Genomic DNA, 27975 nt, shown 5'->3' with positions numbered 1-27975 from the left:
GCAGCAGGTGCTAATATATATATTTTTTTTTACAAAAATATAATCAGAGGTAGAAAAAAAATTTAGAAATTGTGGGTAGTCAAATTTTTCTGAGTCAGGGGAGAGGGGACAACTGTTTTTTCTACCTTTTTTTTTTTAGTTTTTTTGCCTTTTATATGAAACTATTTATTACAGTAGACACAAAGGTATTACAGATAAAAAGAAAAATTCCCTAAAGCAATGCATTTTAACCAATACAAAATCCTAAAATAAATATAGTTTGCAGTTTTATAGAAAAAAACAGCAATATATAAAATCTTCTCATGGCAGGTAGAATAAATTAACTAGTATCTATTCATTACACTGAACCATGTTCAATACTTGCTTCAAACATTATGTTTATCCATCTGGTGCATTTGGTTCTTCCAACGTATTATTTAAGGAATATGCTTCCAATATGTTATCTAATCTCATTTGCAAAATTTTTGCAAGCATTTTGATTCTTTATGAATGAAATATTGTGTGTGCAGTAGTCTAATAGTAGCATGTGTTAAATGTCCAGCCAAAGTGAGGCAGATACAAATATTTAAACAACTGAAGGATGGAGAAGTCTATGACATACTTTTTTTTTTTTTTTTAATATAAATTTCATATCATCCATCTGGGCCTGGACATTTTCCTGAAGGTAAGCAAGCAACTGCCCTTTGAAGTTACAAAAAAATTAATAGAAACTTTTAAGGCAGAGGACTACTCTTCTTATAACAACTATCTACGATTGTGCATAAAAAGTTATTCTTCCACAGAACAATGATCATTAGCCATATATAATGACTGAAAATGTGCCATAAATAATTTGATAATACCAGATACTATATAAGTATCCCAAATCTGTCTCACTCTATTAGATTTATTACTGTAGACATAAAATTTTTGCATTGGAGTGTTTTAGAACAATTCTACTTAAGCAAAGATTATACTCTATTTATTTTTCCAGGCAAAGAGCTGTGTTTTTTGACCCTCATCTTGTTTAAGTTATTTGTATTAACAATTAAACTATCATGCAATACTGAGTTTAAAGTCTTCCATCTCAAAATACAGGCATATTTTCAAGGTGGTTGGATAATGCTCCTGGAATAACTATAATAAAGAAGAAAGTTGTCCTGCACCTGAATCGCCAGGATGCAAACTGAGCTCTGCCCCTCTCCCCCCTGTACTCTCCATCTTCATCCCACTTTCCAACTCCACCCATCTCTCTCTCTTTTTTTTTTATTATTTAAAGTTTTATTCAACAAAATATTGAAACATAACAACAATGAAGACAATAGCAGCAAAATATTAACGTTGATGTCAACATAACGATTGAGGCTATTACAGAATTAAGCATTAATAGGCATAATAGTACCTATAAGATATCAGATCAAAACAATCAGATATCCCAACCGTTCACGTCATGGTGCTCTTCTCAGTCCCTTGACCCCTTTTCCTGTCCAATCCCAAAGTTTCTGGACTATCTCTGGCATCTGAGTCAGGTCTAAAGACTTCTTCCATCAGAATGCATGTCAGTGCGGTAGCTGCCTTCCATAAAGGTGGCAGGGATGCCCCTATATCAGTACAAGCCCTTGTAACACGCTTTTTGAAGGGCTTGCTCCATATCAAGCCTCCACTACGTTCTCCGGTCCCTTCTTGGGACCTTAATCTGGTTTTGGGTCGGCTCATGAAACCACCGTTCGAGCCTCTTCACTCCTGTGACCTTCAATATCTTTAATGGAAAGTGATTTTCCTTTTGGCTATCACTTCAGCTCGCAGAGTTAGTGAATTGCAGGCTCCAGTTACCTATCCGCCTTCCACTAAACGTCTGCAGGACCGGGCGGTACTCCACACTCACCCTAAATTCTTACCTAAGGTAGTTTCAGATTTTCATCTTAATCAATCCATGATACTACCTACCTTTTTTCCCAGGTCCAATGCCAACCCAGGAGAACAGGCTCTGCATACCCTTGACTGTAAACGGGCTCTAGCGTCTTACCTAGACCGTACAGCTGCCCACAAGGAAAACACTCAGTTGTTAGTCTCTTTCCACCCTAACAAGTTAGGGAAGCCTTTGGTAAGCAGACTCTCTCCTCCTGGTTGGCAGACTGCATATCCTTTTGCTATCAGCAAGCAGGCACTCCATTCCAAGACCGTGTTAAAGCACACTCTCTGTGAGGGCCATGGCAACTTCAGTAGCACACCTACGATCGGTGCCGCCCTCCCTGGGCTTCCTCACAATGCTGCCACAGGAAGGATTCCAGGTCAGGCTGCGCAGCCCTAATATGGCAGGCAAAACAAAGAGAGTATCGTTTGAGCTTTTTTGCTGCCGGGGCCATAATACTCTGCAGCTTGTGCATTCAGCTGGATAGTGCCTCTCGAGCTCGCACAGGCCCGCCTCAGCACGTGTAAATCTGAGCAGCCGGTTGTGCGTGTAGATACGAGCGCAGGAGTACGCGTGTTAGGCGCACAAGGGCTCGACTGCACTGCGCGTGCCGACGGACAATGGGGGAAAAATGGCGCTGCAACAAAACCGTGCGCAAGATGGCACTGCCGCGGCCCGTCACATGGAGTGCCCACTGAGCCTAGCCCATTGGGGGGGCCGCTCAACCTGCTTGGAAACCCCCTTCCTTCGCCTTATCGGGGTCGGGAACGATGTCGGTACGGTGCGTCAAGCAAAGGAGACTGGAGAAGAGACTTACCAAAGCCCTTCCACATCTTTGGATAAGAGGGGTTCTTCTCTACTTACCTGGGCTTAGCACTTACCAGCTGAGTACAGAGATGGTCTCCAGCTGCAGAGGGGAGAGGGCTTAGGCAGTCACTGCTGCACTTGGCTTCCTGCACCCGCTGCCTTTCAGCTGCAAAGTCCATGCCGGGAACCAGCTACCGGACCAAGGCACACCTCTGGGAGATCTTGGAAATCGCCTCAGGATTTCTCAACTGGGGAAGGGACCCCCTTAGGTATCACCGCAGAAATTTGAAGGTAAATTTTCCTCATCTAAAGAATAGTGTTCCTGATAGGAGACACAATCCACATCTGCTAGGAGACTGAGAGATACTGGTTGGCGGAGGTCACTGTAGGGGTGTATCTAGGGTGACGTCAGCTTTGAAACCTGACTCCGTCTCCATCTGCTGGCAGGGGAGCACATAACCCATGGGTCCCGAGTCCTTCTGACTACACACTAGGAAACTACCTTTGGATACTGCCATTGCTCTTCTTAGCGCTCGAGGGCTCATTATCTTGACTCTAATATATGTCCTACATTGCTAACCCACATGTTAGTGGCAGCATGGCATCTCATAGCCTGCACTGGAATTCCTCCTCCAAACCACAGGAGTTAATTGTTTCTCTTGATAATTTGTTCTCTCTTTGCTGTGTGTTTATGTATTCCTTCTGCTCTTTTTTTTTTTTTTTCCTTCTGGACATTGTTTTTTGGAGCGATTCTTGGTGTTGGTAATGGGGGTGGTTTTGGATTTCCTATGGTGAAAGAGGTGTATCTTTTCTTTTTTTTTTTTTTCCTTTTATTTAAGTTTCTGTTATATTTTTCGGGGGAAGGATTTAAATTTGGGTTGTATCTGATCTTGTTTACTTTTTCATGCTAGTTACTGATTATCTAAGTTTCTTACTGTGGTAGAGTTTTTGCCCTATAGTAGGATCTTTATGTCCCTAGTTGTTTTTATGTTAATTTGTTTATACAAAATGTTCAATAAAATATATTTGGGATAAAAAAAGAAAGAAAGCATCCACTAATAACCTGCATCCTGAAGTAAAACATGGGCATTATGTTGTTCAGAGCAGACGCAAATATATCTATTTGAGGAGTGGATCCAATGGTGAAACAGGTTCTTTGCTACTTGGCTGTGCAGGGACCAAGTAGCTTCCTGAAAGGTAGAGAGCTAGAAAAAAAAATTGCTTTTGAGATTTTTGGATGCTTCTTGACAATATCTATGAGCCTGTTCCCCCTTGTTTGTTGATAGAGAACATGGCAACTTTATAGTATCAAGACATTTTTGTTCTTGAGCCATTGGTTGAATATATTTATACACTGAAGATTGTCCCAGCAACAGGTGGCTGATGTGGAATTATTTTCTTTGGATGTCCATGATCCAACCACAGATAGATACTGCCGAGATTCTTGAAGTGTCACCGATATCATAAATGGACCTTAAGAGGTTTAGGCTTATTGTATTTGATATACCACAAGTATGTACCAATCCCAGCGGTTTACATAATGCATACATAATTCCCGAACAATACAAACTAACATAGTATATAAAACCATAAATTGACTACTGTTTAAAAATATGACACACAACCTTCTTTCCAATATTCTAATAAATCTAAATCCTGGCAAAAATCAGGAGAATATTAATCTACACACAGTATTTGCCACACACTCCGGCATCTTGAACTAGAAGTGCAAACTGGTTCAGGGTGCTGAAGAAGATATCGTTGACGAGTGTAGTTTCATATACTAAACCATGTACAATTGATAAGCAGCTATTCTGGAACATAGCATAGATCCCTGAAAATCTTTCTTTGCTATACTGTCCAGTGTTCTGGCATCTTTTCCAGAAGGAGTTTTACAAGGGGTCTTGGACCATTTTGCTTTCTTCAAAGCTGACTTCTGCTTCAGACTGATACTGTAATTGCATCTTGATATGATCTGGAGAGAGTTGAACCCTGTATTTGAGGTCCAATCTCTTTGAAACTGGAAGGGTTAGATAAGGGTATCTGCCACATCCTGGACCAAGAAGCCTGTGGATAGGTACTTCCTCTTGACTGGGGAAGAAACTCCTTTAACAATAAGCAAAACCATATTAAGCTGCAGCCTTTTCATCAGCTATTATACAAGCACGGATTCTTTCTAGAGAGTATATGACTAAACTATGACATATTTGTTCTGTGAAACTGGTTGCATCACCCATGAGATGCATGCAATCCACAAAATAAAACTAATTTTATTTTTTTTTTAAATTTCTTCCCCTCCTTATTTGTCATACACAAACAAATCCATAACTTCACCAACCAAACAAAAACCTCCACCTCTGTAACCAGGAGACCACACCTATTATATGCAACCACTGTCACCTCTGAAATTAAACAAATTAAAGAGATTTTGGCATCACCCCTACAGACTACTTTCAATACTGCACACAAAAGGTAACTCAGGTGGGGAATCCTCCAAAGCTAGAGGGTTATGCGCTCAAACAAAACCTAACAGAGAAAACTCAAGCAACCCTAGCCAATTAAGAGACCTATTTAATGTCAAATTCTTCTGCACACACTATATATCCAAAAATAACACCATATCATATGGTGGAAAAGATTCAATATCATCATCAAGCAAGCTACTCTGGACAAAATCTAAAACATAATGTGTAAACCCATTCAAAGTCTTTATAAAGTCATCGCAATCAATCAAAAAACAAGTTTGTCTCGTGCTTCAGTCAAATAAAATCTCACATTGACAATTGTTTGCTCTTGGTGTAATATAAAAAGTAACATGCCATCAGGGAGTCCTATCTGTTTGGAAAATCAGCAGTGCCATAACACACCCCGCTCCTACCCTCTGCACGTGTTCCCTCGTAAAGCAAGCTAACCCTGTGCAAACGACAGTGAAAAATGGTGCTAGCTTAGCAGATATATTATATGATTGCATAGTGAACATAAACATGATAAATTTATCTTGAGTTACCTATAAATCTGTTACACATTCTTTCCCCAGTGCTTTCAAGTCCGCACATACCCACAACACAAACTCCTCAAATCTGAAAACAGAAATCCACATTCCAATAGACATGAAAGATCACTGAAAAGAAATGAGAGAAGCCAAAAATATACACAGCAATAGCAAAGCTGAAACTCAATTCATTGACACTCCGATTTCTTCAGCTGAACGTCCTAGAGCCAAGATTACAATTTAGGAGACCTGAGAAACTTTCTCTTCCTTGATTTGAATCCAGAATCAAAACAAAAACATTTTTCCGTTGAAGCTTTGCCAAATATAGCACAGCATTCTCCATAGCTTTCTCTCTCTCTACTTCAGCAAACTCTTGCCCTTTGCAGTGTAGTTCACTGAAACATCTTTAAGCGTACGATTAAATAAATTATTTCAAAAAACGAGACCTAAGAATAAAAATTAAACTGGAAGAGAGAGTGAAGAAATATACAAGCTGATATGGGGCTAGCTAGCACCACTCTCTTCAGTCTTCACAATCATAAAAAGGCGGCAAGACAGAAGCCATTATGTACAGAAATAACAAGCAAGGCAGAGTCACAGAGATTTATCACCCATTGAGGGTAGATCGCCTTCAGATCATGGCTTTAACTAGAAAAAACATATTTCGTATAAATGCATGGTGAAATCCCTGTGTGAATAATTTTACCTCAAACCTTGTAAACCAGGCTGGTGACTGATGCTGGTATTTTATTCCATTTCATTCTTGGTAATAATATGACAACTGAATTCAAGCATTAATGCTTCTCAGGATTTGGGTTATATTATAAATCTAGCTGGGAGGGGAAGATGCATTTGTTTCTGATCCCTCCCCTCAGTCTCCCCCCACTGATGGCAGAGAAATTTTACCCTGAAAAGGAAATGTGGTGATGGCGACATTTACAAGATCTCACCCTTTGTAAAAGAATCCGGTGGTGTCAGTGCACCAACAAAGTCCCTCAGCAGAATGGCTACCAACGCTGCCTCCGCTGTCTCCGCACCCTGGCCGACAGTCAGCCGCAGGACGTATTCAGTCAGGAGCTCCTTGGGCAGTGGATCCTCAGGAACTGCATTAATAAGCCAATCCGTGGGTGTCTCCTGCAATGAATGGGAGTGTTATACAGCACTAACCTTACAACATCCCCCTCACAGCACAACCTGCCCCTATAATAAATGGGGGCTTATAACAAAACCAAATATATTGTAGAAACGTATGACATAAATGGACTCAAAGACAGACTCGTCAAGTTTATAAAGGATATGTCAAGAAGCTATCAAATCTACGGTCAAGACATACTTAAACCAAGACAGAGAAAGTGGATGGGACTGAGAGCGGATGCACATGCCATATTTCTTATCCTCTAAGCACCTGATACTAGAGAAAAGAGGCAAGCCAGACAGACTTTGTTGTGAAGCAGTTTGGCATTTCTGATGTTTTTCTGACAGTCTGGCTATATATTTGAGAAATTAGTTCTTACCTTATTTAACTCTTTTATATACCAACATTCATGAAAAGTATCATATCACATCGGTTTACAGGGAACTGGGGTATTATAGCAATAACGGTAACGAGAAGAGAGAAATTGCAATAAACAAGGAATTATGTTAAGTTGGGAAAAACTGAGATAAGATGACAGCAGATGTTCAAATAATTATAAGTTTAACAAGTAAAAAACTGTATGTGCGGGGGTCACATAACGCTCCAGGTAGAGATCGGAATAAAGAATAGAAATCTAACTAAATACATTAGAGCTTATGTAGAGGAAGGAAGGGTGCCCACGGGGGGAAGATGAGACAGTACTGGAGGGGGATTTAAACAAGGGTCGGAATGAGACTTTCCAGTCCCTGGGGCTTGGGTCCAGTCAGAACAGACAAATGGGTTATAATCACCGACCAGTAGATGGAGACAGATCAACAGGTTTGCTGACATCACCCTTTATATGCATCTGTGCTGTCCTCAGCCTGCCAATGTTACCTGTAACAAGCTAACTTTAGAAAACTGTAATTTCTGCATCTTAATTTGATTTTAACCTTTTTCTTTTTTTTAACCAGAGGGCTTCCGATAACTAAATTAGAAATAAAAACATTTAGAAAAGCAGAAGTATTATTTACAGCTCTCTAAAGAACTCACCTGCTTTGTCGAATATCGCAGAATAAACTTCTTTCTGCAATCTGACTGAAAGTAGATGTGGAAAGCCGTAACTACTTTCGGAAGAAAAAAGTGGCAACATACGAATCTTGACCACATCACTCATGAACATTAAAAAAGGTTCTCTGCAACTCAGTTATCTTTCTGGCCGATCAAAAGCCATTAGAAATACGGCCTTCAAATTAATCAACTGCAAAGAAATTCTTCTAATAGGTTCAAACTGCAGACCTGATTAAAAAAAAAAAAAATTCAACACCAAATTCAGATTCCAAGATGGAATGGGAATCCATACTGGAAGTCTAATATGCGTGACTCCTTTCAGAAAATGTGACACTTCTGGATGACAGGACAAGCGCCTACCCAATATAAGCAATAGCTGCAACCTGCACCTTCAAAGAATTAAGCACCGAGCCCTTAGCAAGATCTTCTTGCAAAAATTTCAGAACTGGCACCAATGCCTTCCTATGGATGAAGCACCTTTGGCACACCACCGTTCAGAAACTCTAAATTCTTACATATGCTAAGGAATTAGAAGACTTCCTAACCTTTAACTGTGTTACATGTGCCAGCCGGTCCCCCTCACTTCTTTCACCGACGCCGGGAACTCCACCGGGACCCACGTGGCCGCAGAGAGACATCCCCGCCACGCGTGCCAGGTCCCAGCTGCTTTTGCGGCTTCCGCCGCTGGACCTGCACCACCTCCTGCGGCGGGGGGAGACAACCGCCAACCTCCTTTTTGCGGCACAGGGCTGTCAAACTCTGGACCCAGCGCAAACAAATGGCGGCCCACAGCCCCAAGGCCACCCCCTCAAAAACCCTCTTGAGATGAAGCTCCAACTTCCAATCCTGAACATCCTTAAGAGCTGCGGCTCTTGCAAACAGAATAGTAGTCTTCTTAGTGACCGCGGAAACTGCCGTATCAACCTGCGGAAGCGCAAAAAGCTCCAAGGTTTGCTCCGGCATCGCTCTACCCACCCTCAAGCCTGAGTCTGGGGAATCCCACTCACGTTCTACCAACTGCCGCACAGACCTATGATAAGTAAACATGGAATGAGAAGCCCTAAGGCTATCTAGGACAGGGTCTGCCACATCCATCTCCGGAACCTTCTGAGGAGCTTTCAAACCCAGCTCCTCAAGAACTTGAGGAAGCAGAGGCTCCAACTCCTCCCTCCGGAACAAACGGAGAATCTTGGGGTCATCACCCTCCGCTACCAAAGGTGTCCAGATGTCATCTCCCTGATCGAAGTCCGGGGACCCCAGATCTTGTGCTGCCGACGCTCGCTCTGCCCCTGCCAGAGGGACCGGGACCTCTGAGCCCTCCGCCCCCCCCCCTGGGCTGGGCAAACGTGGGACCCCCAAGTCACACAACCGCATAGACCCTGATGCGGCCCTGGGAAGCTAAAGGCACGGACCCCGAGGTGCCAGGGCCAACTGTGGGCACCCTAGACCTTCCTGCTACACAAGATAAGCTTGATGAAGCAGGAGAATAAAATCAGGGAAGAAGGGGCGGGAACCCAGAGCTAAAATCGGAATCTGGTCTCCCCCAGGGCCCTGAGTGCCCCTGCTCCTCTAGGGGGCTCAGATGGACTGTGGAGAGCCAAGGAGGGAGATCCCCTTCCCCTCCAAACAAGGCAGCGAGTGTGAATCGGCGCCAAAATGGCCGCCGCTTCGCCACGAGGGAGCCGGCAGACCTGAAGCCAGCAGGGGCATGCAAAACCGGCCCGACTGTGGCAGCCGCGCAGTTATCAAAGTGCCATTTTGAGACTCCTGGTAGGAGGGAGGGCCCTTCCTCCCCTTCCCCCCCGAAATGCAGCCAGAGCAGAGGCCGGCCCAACCGAGACAGCCCACACGTGCGGCAAACCGAGCCACGAACCATAGTCACCGATCAAAAAGAAAGTTAAAAAAAATCAAAACAGAAAACCTGCACGATCGGGGTGGGGGGAGTCACCCCCAGAGCCTTACCACTCAGCCGTCCTATTCTTCTGTCTTTTTTCTTTTAAGTTGGTTTTTTTTTTTTTGTCTAAACTTTACTAAAAAATAGCAGGGAAGTTCCTCTCCTAGAGCTGAAAGGAGCTTTCCAGCTCAGATCAGCCACCAAACAATAAGGAGAGAAACCCCTGAAGAAGTAAAAAGGGGCTGAAAGCTGCAAGACCGGCCTCGTAAGGGGAGGAATCTGGACCACCAGATTTACACACAACGGAACAATTTGGACCTCAGCTGTTCCACCTCAACCGAACAGAGAATGGTTTTCAAAGGGAACCAACCCCCTGGGAGGAAGGCTCACCCGAAAAAGAAAAAAAAACTAAAAAAGGCTAAACAAAAGACTTGCAGGTTTATGCACCAGCCATCTGCTGGAGACAGAGAAATACTGATCTACTGCAGGTGGCACCAGGGCTTATCAAGCAGTGTCAGCGAGGCTTTTTTTCTGTCTCCATCTGCTGTGGCAGGGATGAATAAACCCAGGAGTCTGGACTGATCCGAGTACGTACAGGGAACACTATACAACTACAAGCCACTCTCTGCAGCACAATGCTGGAAGCTTTGAAGACTTGCTTTAACGCCAATTTTATCTTTCTGTCCTGCACATCCTTAAGAATAGCACCTCCTTCCACTGGGACTCTGATGTTCTTAGCTACTAAGCAAACCAGTGCATCCACCTTCAGAAATCTAAACCTCTCTCTCCCCTGAGGAACCAAGGGATATAGCTTGGCCAGTGAACGACTTCCTTAAAATTTGATTCTGAAGACACTAACGCCAGGTCAATCACATCCTTTTCTGCTTTATGCAGTAATATTGACCATAATGGGTTCCTCTGCTGAACTGGAAGCCTCTTCAATTTTTATCCTATTTAATATGCAACATGTGCAAGTCTGAGAGATTAAAGATGCCAGCTCCTCTTTATGGAAGAGATGCTGTCATGTAGGTGTAGGCTGGACTCAGGGAGAACCACCTCAGAAGCAGTGCAGGACTGCTGGGCTGGCTTAGGTTTGTCTTCTGCCGAGCCAGCCCCATCTTCTGCAGGTTAAGCCATTGGATTCTGGGGGCTGGTAGGGCTCATCTCCAACTCAATGTCATCGTTACAAGGTAAGGCAGGCTGGACGAGGCAGGACCGGCTGGACACGGAGGACAGGCAGAGGATGGAAACTGAATACCAGTGTAGGGCAGGGCTGGATTGGAGCTGGTACAGGGCAGGCAGAGCTGGAACAGATGCTAGGCAGGATGCACCAGATCAGGTATTGGTCGGGCTGGAATGGATATAGACTGGGCAGAGCTGATGCCAAGGGGAGGACTAGGGAGACACGGAGGCAAACACAGGTCGGAAGCAGAGGACTGGATACTGGAGCAGGCTAGTAGTAGGAAATTGAGTGAAGCCTCAGGTTGGATACAAGCACAGACTGGGACCGGATAATAAGCAAGGACTAGGGCTGGATACAAACACAGACTGGGGCAGGATACTGAGGACAAGGCAGACAAACAGGATCAGACAAGGAGTAGGCAAGGACATCACAGAACAGAGAACACAGAGAGGCTGAAGGCTGCAAGACAGAAGACCCGTATGTTGCTATGCTTAAGGCCCAGAGGAAACTAAGTGAGGCAGGAGGCCTGTACGCCATAAGGCGAGGACAGGCCTGAGTAGGCCACAATGTAATGCACAAGGTAAGAGCAGGCTCAGGGGCCAAGGAGCAAAGAAAGGCCTGAGTAGGCCACAAGACAAGATGCAAGGCAAGAGCTGGCCCAGAGGCCACAGAGCAAGGAACAAGGTACTATGGTTAAGAGTGGCCAGGTCAGAAAGCCAAGGGTGCCTCCATGAAAAGATACTGAGGTACTCACAAGGCAGGATTAAATAGGGCAGTAGCTTGGATGTAGTGTAATCAGCAAGGAGATACTTGACAAGGCTATAGGTGAGGCTTGCTGAGGACCCTTGGAGGGAAGACTGTGTAGCAGGCTAAATCTTAGCATGGAGAGACTGTATAACAAATGAAAACGTAAGAGATGCACCATATTTGTATCATCTTCTTGCTCCAGAGGAAGTTCTCTCTACCAGCATGTGGTAGTCTCTTAAAGTCAGAGAGAATCTTCCAAAACTGAAAAATTCTCTTCATACAATTTCCCTTCTTCCTTTCATCTGGGCCTTTTTTTGCTCAAGCCTCCTGCTAACCCTGAAGGAGTTGAAAGAACTGGAGCAGATCCTGGGCCTGAACTCTGTCCCATATAAAAAGCTTACTGTAAACAATAAAAAAAAAAAAATCTTTTGAAGCTGAGGCCCAGGCTAAGGAAGAAGCCTCTATAGCTGAGGAAGAAATTGCCCCTTTAAGGGCTGCAGGCAAAACAGATCCACAAACCCCTGTCCTTCAAGACGGAGTGAAGGAGGCCCACACTTTACTCCCCTGTGGAGCAAACATGGCCACCATTCCTGCCTCTGACAGCTGTGCAGAGATGGGAAGAGGCTACCTGACTAGCTCTGCTAATGAACTCTCCCTGGGGACTCCATATCATTGCCCTGCTGTTCTCACCTCTCCTTCAAACAGTCACGGCACAGTTTAGCCCAGTGATGGCTAGCCTATGACACGCGTGTCAGAAGTGACACGCCGAGATGCTTTTGCTGACACGTGCAGTGTTTCATGGACTATCAGGAATTTTTATTTTTTTTTTTAAATTGGCTGTGCAGAGCCTTTTTTTTTTTCAGCTGCGCCGACCCTTTAAAATTTTTTTTTTTAGTATCCCCCCACCCTCCGGACCCCTCCAGCCCCACCCCCCCATGCGCAGGGAGGCTCATGCGGCACAGTGATAGGCAGGGCCGTGGTGAGGCTCACATCACCATGGCCCGAAGAAAAAGATCGCATTTAAACGCGCTGATGCTCCTCCTCCTTCCTGCCTGTGCGGCCCAGGAAGTAAACGTTGCCGGAGCCGCGTGGGCAGGAAGGAGGAGAAGCATCAGTGCGTGCAGAAGAGGAGCAGCACTTGTGCTTACGGGCCGCCGTGAATTAAAAGTCGCAGCGGCCCGAGAAGAGGAAGAGGCCCGATAGCAGGGCCGCTGCGGCCCAAGAAGATCAGGGCCACTGCAGAGCCCATCCTGCGGCGACCCGCGAAGAGGAGGCCCAGAGGTGAGAGAGAGGCTGAGGGGTCTGTAGAGGGTGTGTGTGTATGCATGTATGAGATGAGTTGAGAGACTGTGTTTGAGAGTGAGGACCTGAATGTTTGCAGAGACAGCATGTGCTTGAGCAAGATAGCATGTGGGAGTGAGAGAGAGCCTGTGTGTGTGAGAGTCAGACAGCATGTGCCAGTGAGAGACTGTGTGTATGAATGACTGTATGAGAAAGAGCATGTGACAGTGAGAGCCTGTGTGTGTGTGAGAAAGAGAGATGCATGTGAGAATGAGAACCTGACTGTGTTTGATGGAGAGAAAAGAAACAGAAAAAAAGACAATATAAAAGGAATTGGCAAAAAAAAAATAAGAAAGGGAAGGTGGAAAAAAAAAGCCTGTGACCAACAAATTAGAAAACTAAGATCAGACAGCAAAGGCAAAAAAAAAAAAAAAAATTACTTTTTAGTGATTGGCACATGTAATCTTTGGGAACGTGCAAGAATAGCACTTTCTCTACGGATCTCACAATGTACGAGATCAGCATGGAGAAAGTGGAAGCCCACGGGGCTTGCACAGAGGAGGCAGCAGAATGGGCTTCAGTGTCAGTAGCAGCAATCGGCACCTCCCCAATAGCCATGCGGCAGCAGTGACAGTGGCAGCAGAGGAATGAGAGAGGTTCCGAGGTTGCTGGCAAAAGAGAGGGGGTCTGCCTTTAGTGTGTGCATGTGTATGCATGGGAGTCTGCCTGGGGGTGTATGTGTGTGAATGCATGGGTGCCCGCCTGGGGGTCTGTGTGTGTGAGAATGAATGTGTGCATGCCTGGGGGATGGGGAGGGAGTGGTGTGAAAATGAATGGGAGCCAATAAAAGAAACCGACTGACAGATGAAGTTTGTAACGCTTGCTTGGGCTTGAAGTGTACGAAATACCAACCTTCAATTGAAGATTTAGCCAATGAAATTCAGCAACAAAAAGTCACTAAGCAGGTAAGGTAAAGAATTATTTGTTTTTGCTTTATTAATAAATACAGTACATATTAAAATTATAACTGTTATTAATTAGAGCTACAAATATCACAAAATTATGGATTTTTCTAGAAGTGACACACCACCCGAGTTATGCTCGGTTTTTTTTAATGAATTTTGACACACTGAGCTCAAAAGATTGGCCATCACTGGTTTAGCCGCTCCCACACTTGCAACTTCCTTACTCCGCATCCGCTGCAGAGCATGGTTTTCTTCCCATTCTCTGCAGCCTCCGCCGTTATTCCCTGGCACTGTGCCCCGGATTAAATAAGGACACCAGCACAGCCAGGAAGTAGAACCCCAGCCCAATCTCCTTTGATTGTAAAGTCTCCCAGTCTGCCCCCGTTTCTTGGCTTTTTTTTTTTTTTTACTTTATGCTCAGAGCCAAATCCTTAAAGAAGAGCCCACATAAAAAAGGGGGGGGGGGGGGAAGAGGAGGGGTGGTGGCAAGGGGGAATAGGTGGCAATCTAGTACCCAACCAGGATACTACTGGAAATTCCCTGGCACAGGTATTGCTCAACTGAGGGAGGGAGCTCAAGGCTTTCACCTCAGAAGCTGCTCAAAAATGTTTTCTTTCTATCTTAGGGCACTGCTCAACAGAGGGAGCATGAGTTGATCTTTAACCTCAGAAGATGCCTCCCAAAACTTTCTCCTATTCAGCCTAATCAGGCTTTAGTCTACAAGATGAGATGTTCACTCTGCTGGAGACAGAATATTGGCAGGATGAGGTCAGCACGGCTGCACGTAAAAGGCAACATTAGCGAACCTGCTGATCTCTGTCTCCCTCTGTTGATCAGTGAGCATAACCCATTCGTCTGGACTGGTTTTACTGGACGAAGAAGAATAAATGTTTTCAGCAAGTACTACATACAATAACCCCAGGATACTGAGCAGCAGAGATAAGAGAAGACCCCATGCATAAACCTGCAGTGGATCCTGCTCTGCACCAAAAAATATAATCACAACCTTCAAAAGAAGAGGGGTAAAAACACACTATTGAAAACTAATCCAATATTGTTTTTCTAAGAATTAGAATGTTTTTATTATTTGGACTGAAAAATTTAGAATCCTTTACCTTATTTGACAACTTGTTTTTTAAAGTTTTTCAGAATGTAAAACTTAACTGAACGTCTACCTCCAAATGCAGCTTTTATAAAACATTTTAATGACAATACGGCTGTGAGCAATGGGAAAAGACTCACTATGGTCACCATGGCCATGCGCCTGTCTGCTATGTATGAATGAAAGCAAAGCTGCTGCTGAGTGCACTATTCCTGCAAAAGCAACATCTTGTTCCTTCCAGGGCTGCTTCTCAGCAAAACCAGGGCCACATCAATATCTGTACCAACTGTCTGCTTCAGGTCTCGGCTTTGACTGTCAGCACCAGGCACTCTTCCGGTATATTGGTACCAAAATGTATTTGGGGGATATGGGGGAGGGGGAAGAGATGAAACGAACTACAGGGAAATAAATTAATCTGGACTTGGCAGAAAAACTGGCAACCCTATTTTCTCTTTACCTAATGTGTCTGCTGTATCCCTTGAACCCATCCTTCTTCTCCCGCTCTGTTAACAAATCTTGGTCATCCTAAGGAATCATCCTTACCTCTGCAGATCCATGGGCCATAAGGCTCCTCAGTTTTCTCTTCAAAAGGCTGAAGATTCTCAGAGCGACCTTCATATGGTTCTCCCCAAGTCGAGAACTGCTAAACCCTTGGACAAGTGCATTGCTGGCCACGAGGAAGGTCACCTTCTGCCTCATGCTGGTCTGCTCATCTTCGACCACATGCAGCAAATCAGTCACCTCAAGACAGAGTAAAAACACTCACATGTCAAACATTCACTCTGGGTCCTCAACAGATGTGCTGTGCACGTCAGCCCCACCATAAGGCATTCCCCCATTCAATCCTCCTTGCCAACATATGCCTGTCTTTCCCTGTCCCCTGCCTACTAGCCACCCTCCCCCCCCCCCACCCCACCACCAGATGCTTCTGTTTCCTATCCCCTGCAGTGACAGTGTTTCCTTGGCAGTACAAGAACACATCTGATTTTGTAGAAATAGGCTTAGCCAAACATGAAATTTTCCATACAACTGCTTAATAAGGGCCAAGTTAGTAGCCATCAACTCCTCCAAACACCTGACACGCTAAGCTGAGGAAACACACTCACACACATACACACTAACCCCACAAAGGCAGGTGGCCAGCGATTGCAGTCTCTCCATTTCACAGTATTCCCTGCATTCCAGCCCAGCATGAGGGTACGTACCATGTGAGAAATGGCTGAGGGATCTGCCGAGGTCAGGTTTTCAGCCAGCACCTGGATCAGTCTCCCATTCATCACATCCAGCAGCCCCGACTTACTGCTCTTCAGCACCTTCTCAAGAGCTGTCTCCAAACACAGAATATGTGGACATCAGACACAAGGCACAGAGAAGGCTTCTAAGGCTGAACACTGTATCAGCAGCACTTCCATTGAAAAGACATTTCTTGATGGTACTTTACTGTGTGTGTTGCTTGATTGTATGTTTATTTTATTATTTATGTTTATCATAATCCACCAAGAATGGCTATCTGGTGATTTGGCAGAAAGCAGAGTAGCTTACCTGTAACAGGTGTTCTCCCAGGACAGCAGGATGTTAGTCCTCACATGTAGGTGACATCAGGATGGAGCCCAGTCACGGAAATCTTGTCAAAGTTTCTAGAACTTTGACTGGCATACTGAACATGCCCAGCATGCCACCAATCCTGTATCCAGCAGGGGTCCCTCTTCAGTCTCGTTTGTAGTAAAAAGTACGAGTGAAAAATAAAATAAGAAAGTGTAAGCGAACCCAACTCCGTGGGGTGGCGGGCGGGTTTTGTGAGGACCAACATCCTGCTGTCCTGGGAGAACACTTGTTACAGGTAAGCAAAGGAAAATTAGTTCTTACCTGATAATTTTCGTTCCTGTAGTACACGGATCAGTCCAGACACCTGGGTTGTGACTCCGCACCAGCAGGTGGAGACAGAGTAAAACTTGTCGGGCTCCCTACATATAGTAAGGTGCCACCCACAGCCCCTCAGTCGCACGTAATGTCAAAGCCAGATAAAGCCAAAACTAGCTAACTAGAAAAAAACCCCAAACATGAGGCCAATTCACAACAGCCCCTGAGCTGGAGCCGAAAACCTTCAGAACCATGAACACAACGTGCAAAACTGCAAAACTACAATGGCCAAATAAGCAACCGAGCAGACTCTCTCTCTTTCTTCTGACATAAACTACAAGACACAGACGGGCGGGAGTCTGGACTGATCCGTGTACTACAGGAACGAAAATTATCAGGTAAGAACTAATTTTCCTTTCCCTGTACGTACCGGATCAGTCCAGACACCTGGGATGTACCAGAGCTAATTTACCCAGGGTGGGAAGCAGAGAGTCCCGCTCGGAGAACACTCGCTCCAAAACCCTGAGCCTCAGCCGCCTGGACATCAAGCCTGTAATGTCTCGTGAAAGTGTGCAACGATTTCCACGTTGCCGCCCTCCAGATCTCCTGTGTGGACACACTAGAAACCTCGGCCCAAGACGTGGCCTGCGCCCGCGTCGAATGGGCACGAAGCTCCCTGGGTGCCAACTTGCCCTGCAGAAGATACGCCGAACCAATCGCCTCCTTGAGCCAACGCGCAATCGTGGCCCGTGAAGCCGCCGATCCTCTACGAACCCCCGACCAGAGAACAAACAAGTGATCGGAAACCCGGAAAGGATTCGTAACTTCCAGATAACGAAGTAGAATCCTACGGACATCAAGTTTCCTCAGTTCCCTCGATCCCCTGGCCTGAGGATCCATGGCCGAAAAACCGGGAAGATCAACTGACTGATTTAAGTGAAAAGACGACACCACCTTAGGTAAAAAGGAGGGGACAGTCCGCAGAGAGACACCTGTCTCTGTAAAACGCAAAAACGGTTCTCTACAAGAAAGAGCTTGTAACTCCGAGACCAGACGCGCGGACGTAATAGCGACCAGAAACACTGTTTTCAATGTTAAATCCTTCAACGTCGCACGCTTGACCGGTTCAAAAGGCAACCCACAAAGAGCCGAAAGCACGCAGTTTAAGTTCCAGGAGGGACACGGATTCCGGACCGGCATACGGAGATGCTTTGCCCCCCGCAGAAACCGTGTCACATCTGGATGGCCCGCCAAGGACACTCCCCGGACCTTACCTCGAAGGCAGCCAAGGGCTGCCACTTGAACTTTCAGGGTACTCCAGGACAGTCCCTTCGAGAGGCCCTCTTGAAGGAAAGAGAGAATCTCCGGCACGTCCGGCCGAATGGGGTTCACCTCGTGAGCACTACACCAGTCCTCAAAGACCGTCCAGACCCTCATATAGGTCAAAGACGTGGACTGTTTTCTAGCCCTCAACAACGTGGTGATCACTGCCTCGGAGTACCCCTTGGACCTCAGACGCGCCCTCTCAAAAGCCAAACCGCGAGACAAAAGTGATCCGCGTCCTCCAAACAAACGGGTCCCTGCCGCAGAATGGTTGCGTCGCCCCGCAAACGGAGCGGAGATTCCACCGCCAACCGCAGTAGATCCGCGAACCACGGACGCCGTGGCCACTCCGGCGCCACCAAGATCACCTCCGCCGGATGTAGCTCGATCCGTCGGAGCACCTTGCCTATCAGAGGCCACGGGGGAAACACGTAGAGCAGCACGTCCGTGGGCCAAGGAAGCACGAGTGCATCGACCCCTTCCGCGCCCCGCTCCCTCCGACGGCTGAAGAACCTCGGAGCTTATGCGTTTTGCGCGGTGGCCATCAGATCCAGACGTGGCTGACCCCACCTGGCACAGATGAGACGATATGCTACCTCCGGGAGCTCCCACTCCCCTGGATCTAGCCGGTGCCGGCTGAGGAAGTCCGCTTGTACGTTGTCGACGCCGGCGATGTGTGACGCCGCAATGCTGCTGAGGTGCCGTTCCGCCCAGCACATCAACTGAGACGCTTCCTCCGCCACTTGCTGACTCCTTGTCCCGCCTTGACGGTTGATATAGGCTACTGTGGTGGCGTTGTCCGACAGGACTCGTACCGCCCGGCCCCGTATCCATGGCAGAAAAGCTTGCAACGCCAGCGCCACCGCCCTGGTCTCCAACCGATTGATGGGCCACTGCGATTGCTGGGCTGACCAGAGACCCTGCACCGAGCGCCCCCCACAGACCGCTCCCCAACCCGAGAGACTGGCATCCGTCGTGACCACCGTCCAGTTGGGCAGGATCAGAGAAACGCCGCACGTCAGGTGGTTGGGGCAGAGCCACCACTGCAGGCTGGCCCTGGCGCAGTCCGTGAGAGGCAGCGGGCGCAGGAACTCCTCCGAGACCGGCCTCCAGCGGGAAAGTAACGCTGATTGTAACGGTCGCAGATGAGCAAAAGCCCAGGGCACCAAGGCGAGTGTCGACGCCATGGAACCCAAGACCATCAGGTAATCGCGGACCAAAGGGCATCGTAGGGCTAGCAAACGCCTCACCTGTCCCTGAAGCTTGAGGACCCTGTCCTGAGTCAGGGATACCGTGGCCTCCTTGGTGTCGAACAAGGCCCCCAGATAATCCAACCTCTGGGTGGGCTGAAGGTGACTCTTGGCTAGATTGACCACCCAACCAAGCGACCGCAGGAGCTGCAGAACCCTGGCCACCGCTTGTCGGCACTCCATTTCGGATTTGGCCCGAATGAGCCAATCGTCCAGGTAAGGGTGAACGAAGAGCCCTTCCCGTCGGAGCTGAGCAGCCACCACCACCATAACCTTGGTGAATGTGCGTGGAGCCGTGGCTAGACCGAAGGGAAGAGCCCTGAACTGGAAATGCTTGCCCAGGATGCAAAATCGCAAATACTTATGGTAGGCTGGCTGGATCCCTATGTGGAGATACGCCTCCGTCAGATCCAGGGACGCTAGGAACTCGCCTGGGCGAACCACAGCCACTACCGAGCGAATGGTTTCCATCTTGAACCGGGGAACACGGAGGCACCGGTTTACTCCCTTTAGATCGAGGATCGGACGATACGCTCCGTCCTTCTTTGGAACCACGAAATAAATGGAGTACCTGCCCATGCCCCGTTGCGTCAGCGGAACGGTAGTGATGGCGCCTAGAGCCTCCAGACGCTGGAGGGTTGCCCGTACGGCGGCTCTCTTGGCTACGGCCTTGCAGGGGGAGACGAGAAACTTGTCCCAGGGTAGACGTGCAAATTCTAACGCGTAACCGTGTCTTATCACGTCTAACACCCACTGGTCCGAAGTGATTTTGGTCCATTCCTCGTAAAAACGCTCGAGGCGCGCTCCCACCAGTGGAACGGCCTCTTGAGCCCTCGCCGAGAAACGAACCAATCGCGTATCATTGGGCCGACTTGGCCCCGGATCCCGCCGAGGATCCCCCTGACCTGTTGAATCTCTTCCCCCGAAAGGACTGAGGCCAGGTCAAGGCCCTGGCAGCGCCTCCTCGGAAGGATTGGCCCGCCCCCGCTGACCTCTGCGGCCTCTGGCGACGGTTGTTTCGGAAACGGTTCCGTGCAGAGAAATTGGGTCTAGGACGTGGTCTGTCCTCCGGTAGCTTAAAAGCCTTGTTCTCACTCAGGAACTGCATGATATCATCCAGCTGCTTCCCAAACAGCAACTTCCCCTTAAACGGCAAGGCGCCGAGATGAGCCTTAGACGTACCGTCTGCCGCCCAGTTTCGGAGCCAGAGAAGACGGCGCGCTGAAACCGCAGACACCATGGCCCGGGCCGAGGTGCGCAGCAAATCGTGCATGGCATCAGCGCTGTAAGCGATTACTGCCTCCAGAAGGTCCGCCTGAGCAGCCTCCCCTTCTGAGAGACCCGCATTCGCTTGTAAGGTCTGGGCCCAGCGGAGCCCCGCCCGCAACGCAAAATTGCTGCAAATAGCTGCCCTGGCTCCCAGGGCTGACACCTCGAAAACCTTCTTGAGCTGCACCTCCAGCTTCCGATCCTGGACATCCCGCAGCGCCGTAGCGCCTGTGACGGGAATGGTCGACCTTTTGGTGACCGCCGACACAGCGGCATCCACGCGAGGGAGCCGCAGGAGCTCCAAAGCATCCTCCAGCAGAGGATATAGCTTATCCATGGCCTTACTTACCTTGAGGCCCAGCTCCGGGGTGTCCCATTCTCGGAAAAGAATGTCGGACGCAGAAAAATGGAACGGGAACGCCACCGTAGGACCCGCGAGTCCCAGGAGTACCGGATCCATCTTAGGCCCTTGACGGGTTTCCACCGGCGGGGCCTCCACTCCAATTTCATCGAGGATCGCTGGAATGAGAGGGGAAAGCTCCTCCCTCTTAAACAGGCGGACGACCTTGGGGTCGTCACCATCCCCCGTCTGCGCGCCCTTGCCTGCGCCTGACTGCGCTGGACCTTGCTCATCGGGCCCCTCAGGCCCTCCAGGCGCCCCCGAGATCGACCGTTCCTCCTCCGAGGAAGTGGATTCTGAATCCGCGTCCTGGGGCGCGCCACGCGCCAGCCGCTTGTCCTTCGGGGGCACCGACATGTCTCTAGGGCGGGCCGACCTCTTCCGGGAGCGAGACCGTCCATCTGCATCTCCTGGCACCTTCCCGTGCCTGCGCCGCTCCCTCTGATACTTCGCCAACTTTTTTAATAAAAAATTAAAATCCTCCGAAAAGGACTCCTCCGAGTCCGAGTGCCCCTCCCCCGAACCCCAGTCAGCCGCATCGGAGGCACCCCGAGGCGCCCCCGACGCGGCCCGAGGCTGGGGAGAGAGCAGAGGGGGCTGGGAGTCATGTTCCATGGCTCTCCTAGTCGCCTCGTGGACGGACGACAAAATGGCCACCGCTCCTGCGCTAAGCGGGAACGGATCCGGCCCCCCCTCCTGAACTGAAACAACGCGCGGCGGCAAACGAGACGCCCGGGTCCGACCCCCCCGATCGCCCCCGGACGGTCCCTCGCCTCCGGCGAGGCAACTAGAGCACATGCCGTCCCTCGAGACTCGCGTGCGCGCGGAACCGCACGCGCGGCAGGCGGCCCCGACGGGCATTCCGGCCGAGAACTAAGCCAACGAAAACGCCGCCGCCCTAAGGAAAAAAACGCCCCCCCCCCCCCCCCCGAACGAAACCGTCGCGCGGGAGAGCGAGAGAGAGAGCCGGCGCAAAAATAAAAGAAACTTTTTTTTTTTTTTTTTTTTAACTTCGATCGCTGACCAGGGTGCTGAAAACCTCCGGGCTCCACTGGGGGTGAGTGAACCGGGCTCCCCGGTGTCACCCCCAACGCTGCTGCCAGAGGGGCCGGGTCCACGACCCCAGCAGCGGCCTCTACCAGGGGAGGATGATCCCCTCAGGATCTGACAACCCCCCTGGGAGACACTTCCACCGGGAGCTTCCTGGCCAAACTTTCTAATCAATTTTCTTTTTTTTTTTTTTTTTTTACTATGAAATAAAATAAAAAAGGGAATCCGCTATCCTCTTTTTTTTTTTTTTTTTCTATCTATCCCTGACTGGCTAACTCCAACCCCAGGGATCCCAGAGACTGTGGGTGGACCTGCCCCATCTGCTGGAGACAGAGAAAGACTGAGGGGCTGTGGGTGGCACCTTACTATATGTAGGGAGCCCGACAAGTTTTACTCTGTCTCCACCTGCTGGTGCGGAGTCACAACCCAGGTGTCTGGACTGATCCGGTACGTACAGGGAACTCTGCTTTCTCCCAGGACAAGCAGGATGGTAGTCCTCATATGTGGGTGGATTAGCAAGCTACAGGATGCCCGAATATAATGATGCCAAAACACCTATGTGCAACAGGCACAACAACTGTGGTAGTTTTGGCTAGCAGGGCAGCCTTATCTCCCTGGATTGCAGGAAGGAGTTGGGTTATTTAGATTGGAAACAAATTACGCAGGACCGACTGGCCGAAGATAGAATCCTGTCTGCCAGCTTTGTCGAGACAATAATGAGTTGCAAATGTATGGAGAGAACTCCATGTGGCAGCTCTGCATATGTCAGCAAGAGGTCCGGAGCGGAGATGTGCCACTGACGTTGCCATTGCCCTTACCGAATGTGCTTTTACGCGTTCCTGTAGAGGAAGTCCTGATTGATGATAGCAAAAAGAAATGCAATCTGCCAGCCAGGTGGATAGAGTTTGTTTGCCTACCAGAGTATACAATCTGGTTTTATCGAAAGAGACAAATAATTGGGTGGACTTCCTATGGACTGCAGTGAGATCTAAATAAAAGGCAAGAGCGCGCTTACAGTCCAAGGAATGGAGAGCTCGTTCACCTGGTTGTGAGGTCTTGGAAAAAAGGTAGGAAGTGTTATGGACTGATTTAAGTGGAACTCAGACACCACTTTTGGAAGGAATTTAGGGGGAGTGCGGAGTACCACATGGTCGTGAAGAAATCTGGTACACGGTGGGTATGTTACCAGTGCATGCAGCTCACTGACTCTGCGAGCTGAAGTTATGGCCACTAGAAAGATCACCTTCCAAGTGAGATGCCGAAGCTCACAGGAATGTAATGGCTCGAAAAGAGGTTTTATGAGTCGTGCTAGGACAACATTAAGATCCCATACTGGAACTGGAGGACACAGTGGAGGTTTGAGTTGTAGCAAGCCTCTCATGAAGTAAGCTACAAGTGGTTGTGCCGAAATTGGGCATTTCCTACACCTTTGTGGTAAGCGGCTATTGCGCTAATATGTACTCAGATGGAGGAGGTTTGTAAGCCAGACTCCGAGAGATGCCAGAGATAGTCTACGAACCTTGATGTGGGAAAGGAAAAGGGATCTATTTGTTTTGGAGTGCACCACAATGAGAATCTCTTCCATTTGGAACAATAAGATCTAGTAGAAGGCTTTCGTGAAGCCACGAGGACTTGGGACACGTCAGAAAGGTTGAAAGATTGTAGAATCAGCCTTTCAACATCCAGACTGTCAGAGATAGCGACTGGAGGTTGGGATGGCGTAACAGACCGTTGTTCTGTGTTATCAGAGTTGTTTCTGTGCCCAGGCGAATTGGCTGCTGGACTGACAGGTCACGCAGGATTGGGAACCAAAGCTGGCACGGCCAGTGAGGGGCTATGAGAATTATTGTGCCCCTGTCCTGATGTAACTTTACGAGAGTCTTGCTGATGAGTGGAAATGGAGGGTAGGCGTAGAGGAGACCCGTTCTCCATGAGTGGGTGAAGGCATCTTGTGGTGGTGTGTTTTGGCTGCGATGCAGGGAGTAGAAATTGCTCGCTCTGCGGTTGTGTATTGACAAAAAGAGGTCTATGTGCGGGTGACCCCACTGGTGAAATATTTGGTTACTGTGGGAATTAGGGGGTGAAAGGTCTGGCTGAGGTTGTCTGCCATCACATTGTCCACGCCTGCCAGATAGGTCACTCTCAATAGCATGGAATGGGATAGAGCCCAGGCCCAGATCTGCGCTGCCTCCTGGCATAGCAGGTAAGAACCCGTGCCCCCTTGTTTGTTTAGGTACCACATTGCTATCTGATTGTCTGTTTGGATCAGGATTACTTTGTTGGAAAGGCAATCCCGAAACGCAAAGAGGGCATAGCGAATTGCTCGTAGCTCCAGAAAGTTTATCTGGTGCTTTGCTTCCACTATGGACCAGGTTCCCTGGGTTTGGAGGTTGTTGACATGGGCTCTGAGGTTATGGATGTTGAAAGGGTAGTCCTATCAGTAGATTGGATTCCTGTATCCACCAAGACAGAGAGGCAAAGCTGGTTGGTGACGTGGACAATGTGGGACATGTTTTGATTTGCTTGGGACCACTGGGACTTAAGTCCATTGTGCCACTCTCATGGCCAGGTGGGCCATGGGAGTTACATGAATTGTGGACACCATGTGACCCAGCAATGTTAACAGGTGACGAGCTGTAGTGGTTCGGCGAGAGTACATTGACTTGGCTAAGTGCGATAACTTACGTGCTCTGTCCCTTGGAAGAAACGCTTTTGCCTGGATGGTGTTTAGATCTGCTCCTATGAACAATATTGTGTGTGATGGAGTCAGATTCAACTTGGGATAGTTTATTAGAAACCCCAGGGATTGCAGTAGGTCGACAGTGAAACGGAGCGATTGAAGTGCTACCTTTTGTGACCGAGCTCTGATGAGCCAATAGTCTAAATAAGGGTAGAGATTTTGTTTTGTCGCAAATAGGCTGCTACTACTGCCAGGCATTTTGTAAAGACCCGCAGAGTTGACGCGAGGCCGAATGGTAGCGCTCGGTATTGGAAATGATTGCGACCTACTGTGAATCTGAGGTATTTGCAATGAGGAGGGTATATTGCAATGTGGGCATAAGCCTCCTGAAGATCTAGAGAGGATGAATGCTGCCTGAGTTTTTTGCGATTAGGAAATACCGAGAGTAGAACCCTTGACCCCACTGCCGTCGAGGTACTGGTTCCACAGCGTTCGAATGCAGAAGGGACGAGAGCTATGCCTCGAGAAGCGGGGAGTGACTGTTTAGATTTGATACCGGATGTGGTAAAACGTTCGGTGGTATAGTGAGGAAGTTCAGGCGGTATCCCTGGCTGACCACAGTTAGTACCATTGGTATGTTGTGATAGTGCGCCATAGGCTGGCAAAATGGCATAAACGACCTCCCACCGGAATGGTAAGGACAGGAAAAAATTGACTGCTGCTCCCTAGAAGAGAGTCAAAAACCGGAAGCTGGACCAGTCTGTGGGGCTGGTTGGGTTTTTGGGGCTCTGGCTTAACGAGACTGACCTCTTTGCGGAGGTCTAGTCTGACGAGTACGGGATTGAGGTGGATAATACCTTCATGGTTTGTAGGAAAACTGTCTAGGATCCTGTCTAAAAGATTTCTTGGTGGTGGATGGGAAATCCTTAGGGACAGCAGACAGCTGACACAAGGTGTCATGGTGGTCTTTTAATTGTGCAACTGTTTCTTGGATCTCAGCTTCAAATAAAGTTGTCCTCTGCACATGGAAGGCCCGTAACCTCTCTTGTACCTCTTGCCGTAAGTCAGAGGACTTGAGCCATGCCCAGCGTCTGGCACTTATGCCAGTTGCAGATACCCTGTAGGCAGTATTGAAGATATCATATACCGCTCTCACTTCATGCTTACTAGCATCAAATCATTTTAGAAGGATCTTATTGAATCCTTCTTGATATTCGTCTGGTGGAGACTCAAGAGTACTCCTGGACTTTTTTCCAGAGGTTTCTGGAATATTGCGTCATATATGGTACAAAAATTTTAGATTGTAAGCCCTTTTAGGGGATAGTGAATTACCTATTGTACCTTATTGTAAACCGATGTGATATCTCTTTTTGAAATGAACATCGGTATATAAAAATCGTAAATAAATAAATATAGAGTTGGTACGCTGCTATGCGTGCTATGAGCATATAGCCGTGGAAGACTCTTCGTCCAAAGGCGTCTAAAGATTTTTGCTCTTTACCTGGAGGTGCTGAAGAATGATGTCGGGATCGCTTGGACTTCTTTTGAGCAGATTCCATGACCACAGATTGGTGGGGCAGTTGTGTTTTTTGAAACCCAGGAGCTGACTGGACTAGATAAATGGCATCAGCTTTCCTATTTACTGGTGGAACTGTTCCAGGATGATCCCAGTTGCGTTGCAGTAAATCTAGAAGTACCTCATGAACTGGCACTGCCATGACTTCTTTAGAGGCATCAAACTGCAATACTTCCAGCATCTTGTGTCTGGCATCCTCTTCTGTTTGCAAATTAAAGGGAATAGACATTTCTTTAATGAAATTTGCAAATGTCAGGTCTTCAGGCGGGGGAGCAACGGCATTCCTCTGCGGGTGAAGGTTCTGAGAGGAGTTCTTTTGAGTCCTCAGATTCTGAAGAATCATCCCACCAGGGATCATAAGGTGCATCACCAGTACCTCGAGGATCTTCAGAACGAGGTACAGGTCCAAATCCAGCCGGATCTGTTGGTGGCACCGATGCAGGTACCGAGGACGGTGATGGCATCGATGGGATTTGTGTTTTCGAAGGACGCTGGGGCAGTAACAAGCCTGATGGTCCTGGAGTTGGCTCCGGCATCGGCAAAATTGATTCCTCATCCAAGGACAATGGAATCAGTGTCGGTGGTTTAGCATGTGCCAATGGCCCGGTAGGAAGCGGTGTCGATGGCAGTGCACCGATTAATGTATCCAGTTGGTCCAAAAGTGGATCAAGTATGGTAGGCATCAGATCAGGCATCAGCCTGATCTGATGCCGGTGGAGACTGGAATCCACGAAGAGCTTGGAGAACTGCCTCTTGGACTATCCTGTCCAATTCCGCCTGAGAAGCTGGCATCGGTGGCACAGCTATCGGGGGAGGAGGATCAGAGGGCGTTGCCAGAGGGTCCACATGTATTAGTGGAGTCTCGGCTCCCAGCACCGGTATCGGTTGGGAACGCCTTGGTGTCCTGGGTCCAGAAGGGGATGGGGCCACTTCTCCCCAAGACTTTTTGGCCGGCGGTTCAATCTATGCCAATGTCGATGGCCTACCGGCAACGGCATCGGTGGAAGTGCTCCGATGGCGATAACTACGCTTTTCACGATGTTCCGTCCGTTGCTTCTCTGGCACCTATGAGGATGTCGTTGATGCCTTGGAGCAGGAAGAAGGTGGTGACAGGAGATCATGGTTGACTTTCTGGCGCTGCGATTTAGGCGGCGACAGATTCGATGAAGCGGAAGGCTTCCAACTCAATACAGCTTTGGCCGAGACAGATGGAGAAACTTTGAAGAGGAGGTTCCATCTTCTCCAACCGAGCCCTGCGGCCTTTTGGTGTCATTTGGGCACAGGAAGTGCACTGTTGGACGTTGTGAACAGGGCCCAAACAGAGAACGCACACATCGTGTGGGTCCGTATTGGACATCGTTCTCGGGCACTCGGGGCACTTGCGGAACCCGGCGGCCATGGTGTTAGACAAAAATTTTGGGTGGCGCACGGTTGATGGCCGTCGGGCCTCGATGTAAAAATGCCGCCAGGAACCAACCAGAAAAGAGGGGTAACTTACCGGCGTCGACGGATGTAAGAAA

The 27975-nt window shown here is 48.2% G+C and overlaps 1 protein-coding gene across 6 annotated transcripts in view; it reads right to left on the bottom strand.

The window, feature by feature from the left end:
* HEATR1 (HEAT repeat containing 1) overlaps positions 1-27975 on the bottom strand; it is a 317329-nt gene that overhangs the window by 133462 nt on the left and 155892 nt on the right. For all 6 annotated transcript variants that reach the window (XM_029593810.1, XM_029593813.1, XM_029593812.1 and 3 more), the window contains 3 exons: positions 16253-16371; positions 15591-15788; positions 6641-6824 (listed from right to left, as the gene is read on the bottom strand). In XM_029593810.1, coding sequence (XP_029449670.1) covers positions 6641-6824; positions 15591-15788; positions 16253-16371 — 501 coding nt within the window. The remainder of the gene's footprint in view (positions 1-6640; positions 6825-15590; positions 15789-16252; positions 16372-27975) is intronic.

The sequence above is a fragment of the Rhinatrema bivittatum genome, chromosome 3 (assembly GCF_901001135.1).
Source record: "Rhinatrema bivittatum chromosome 3, aRhiBiv1.1, whole genome shotgun sequence".
Taxonomy (NCBI): domain Eukaryota; kingdom Metazoa; phylum Chordata; class Amphibia; order Gymnophiona; family Rhinatrematidae; genus Rhinatrema; species Rhinatrema bivittatum.
Note: the sequence above shows the minus strand (reverse complement) of the source record. Positions and strands in the feature narration are given on the sequence as shown.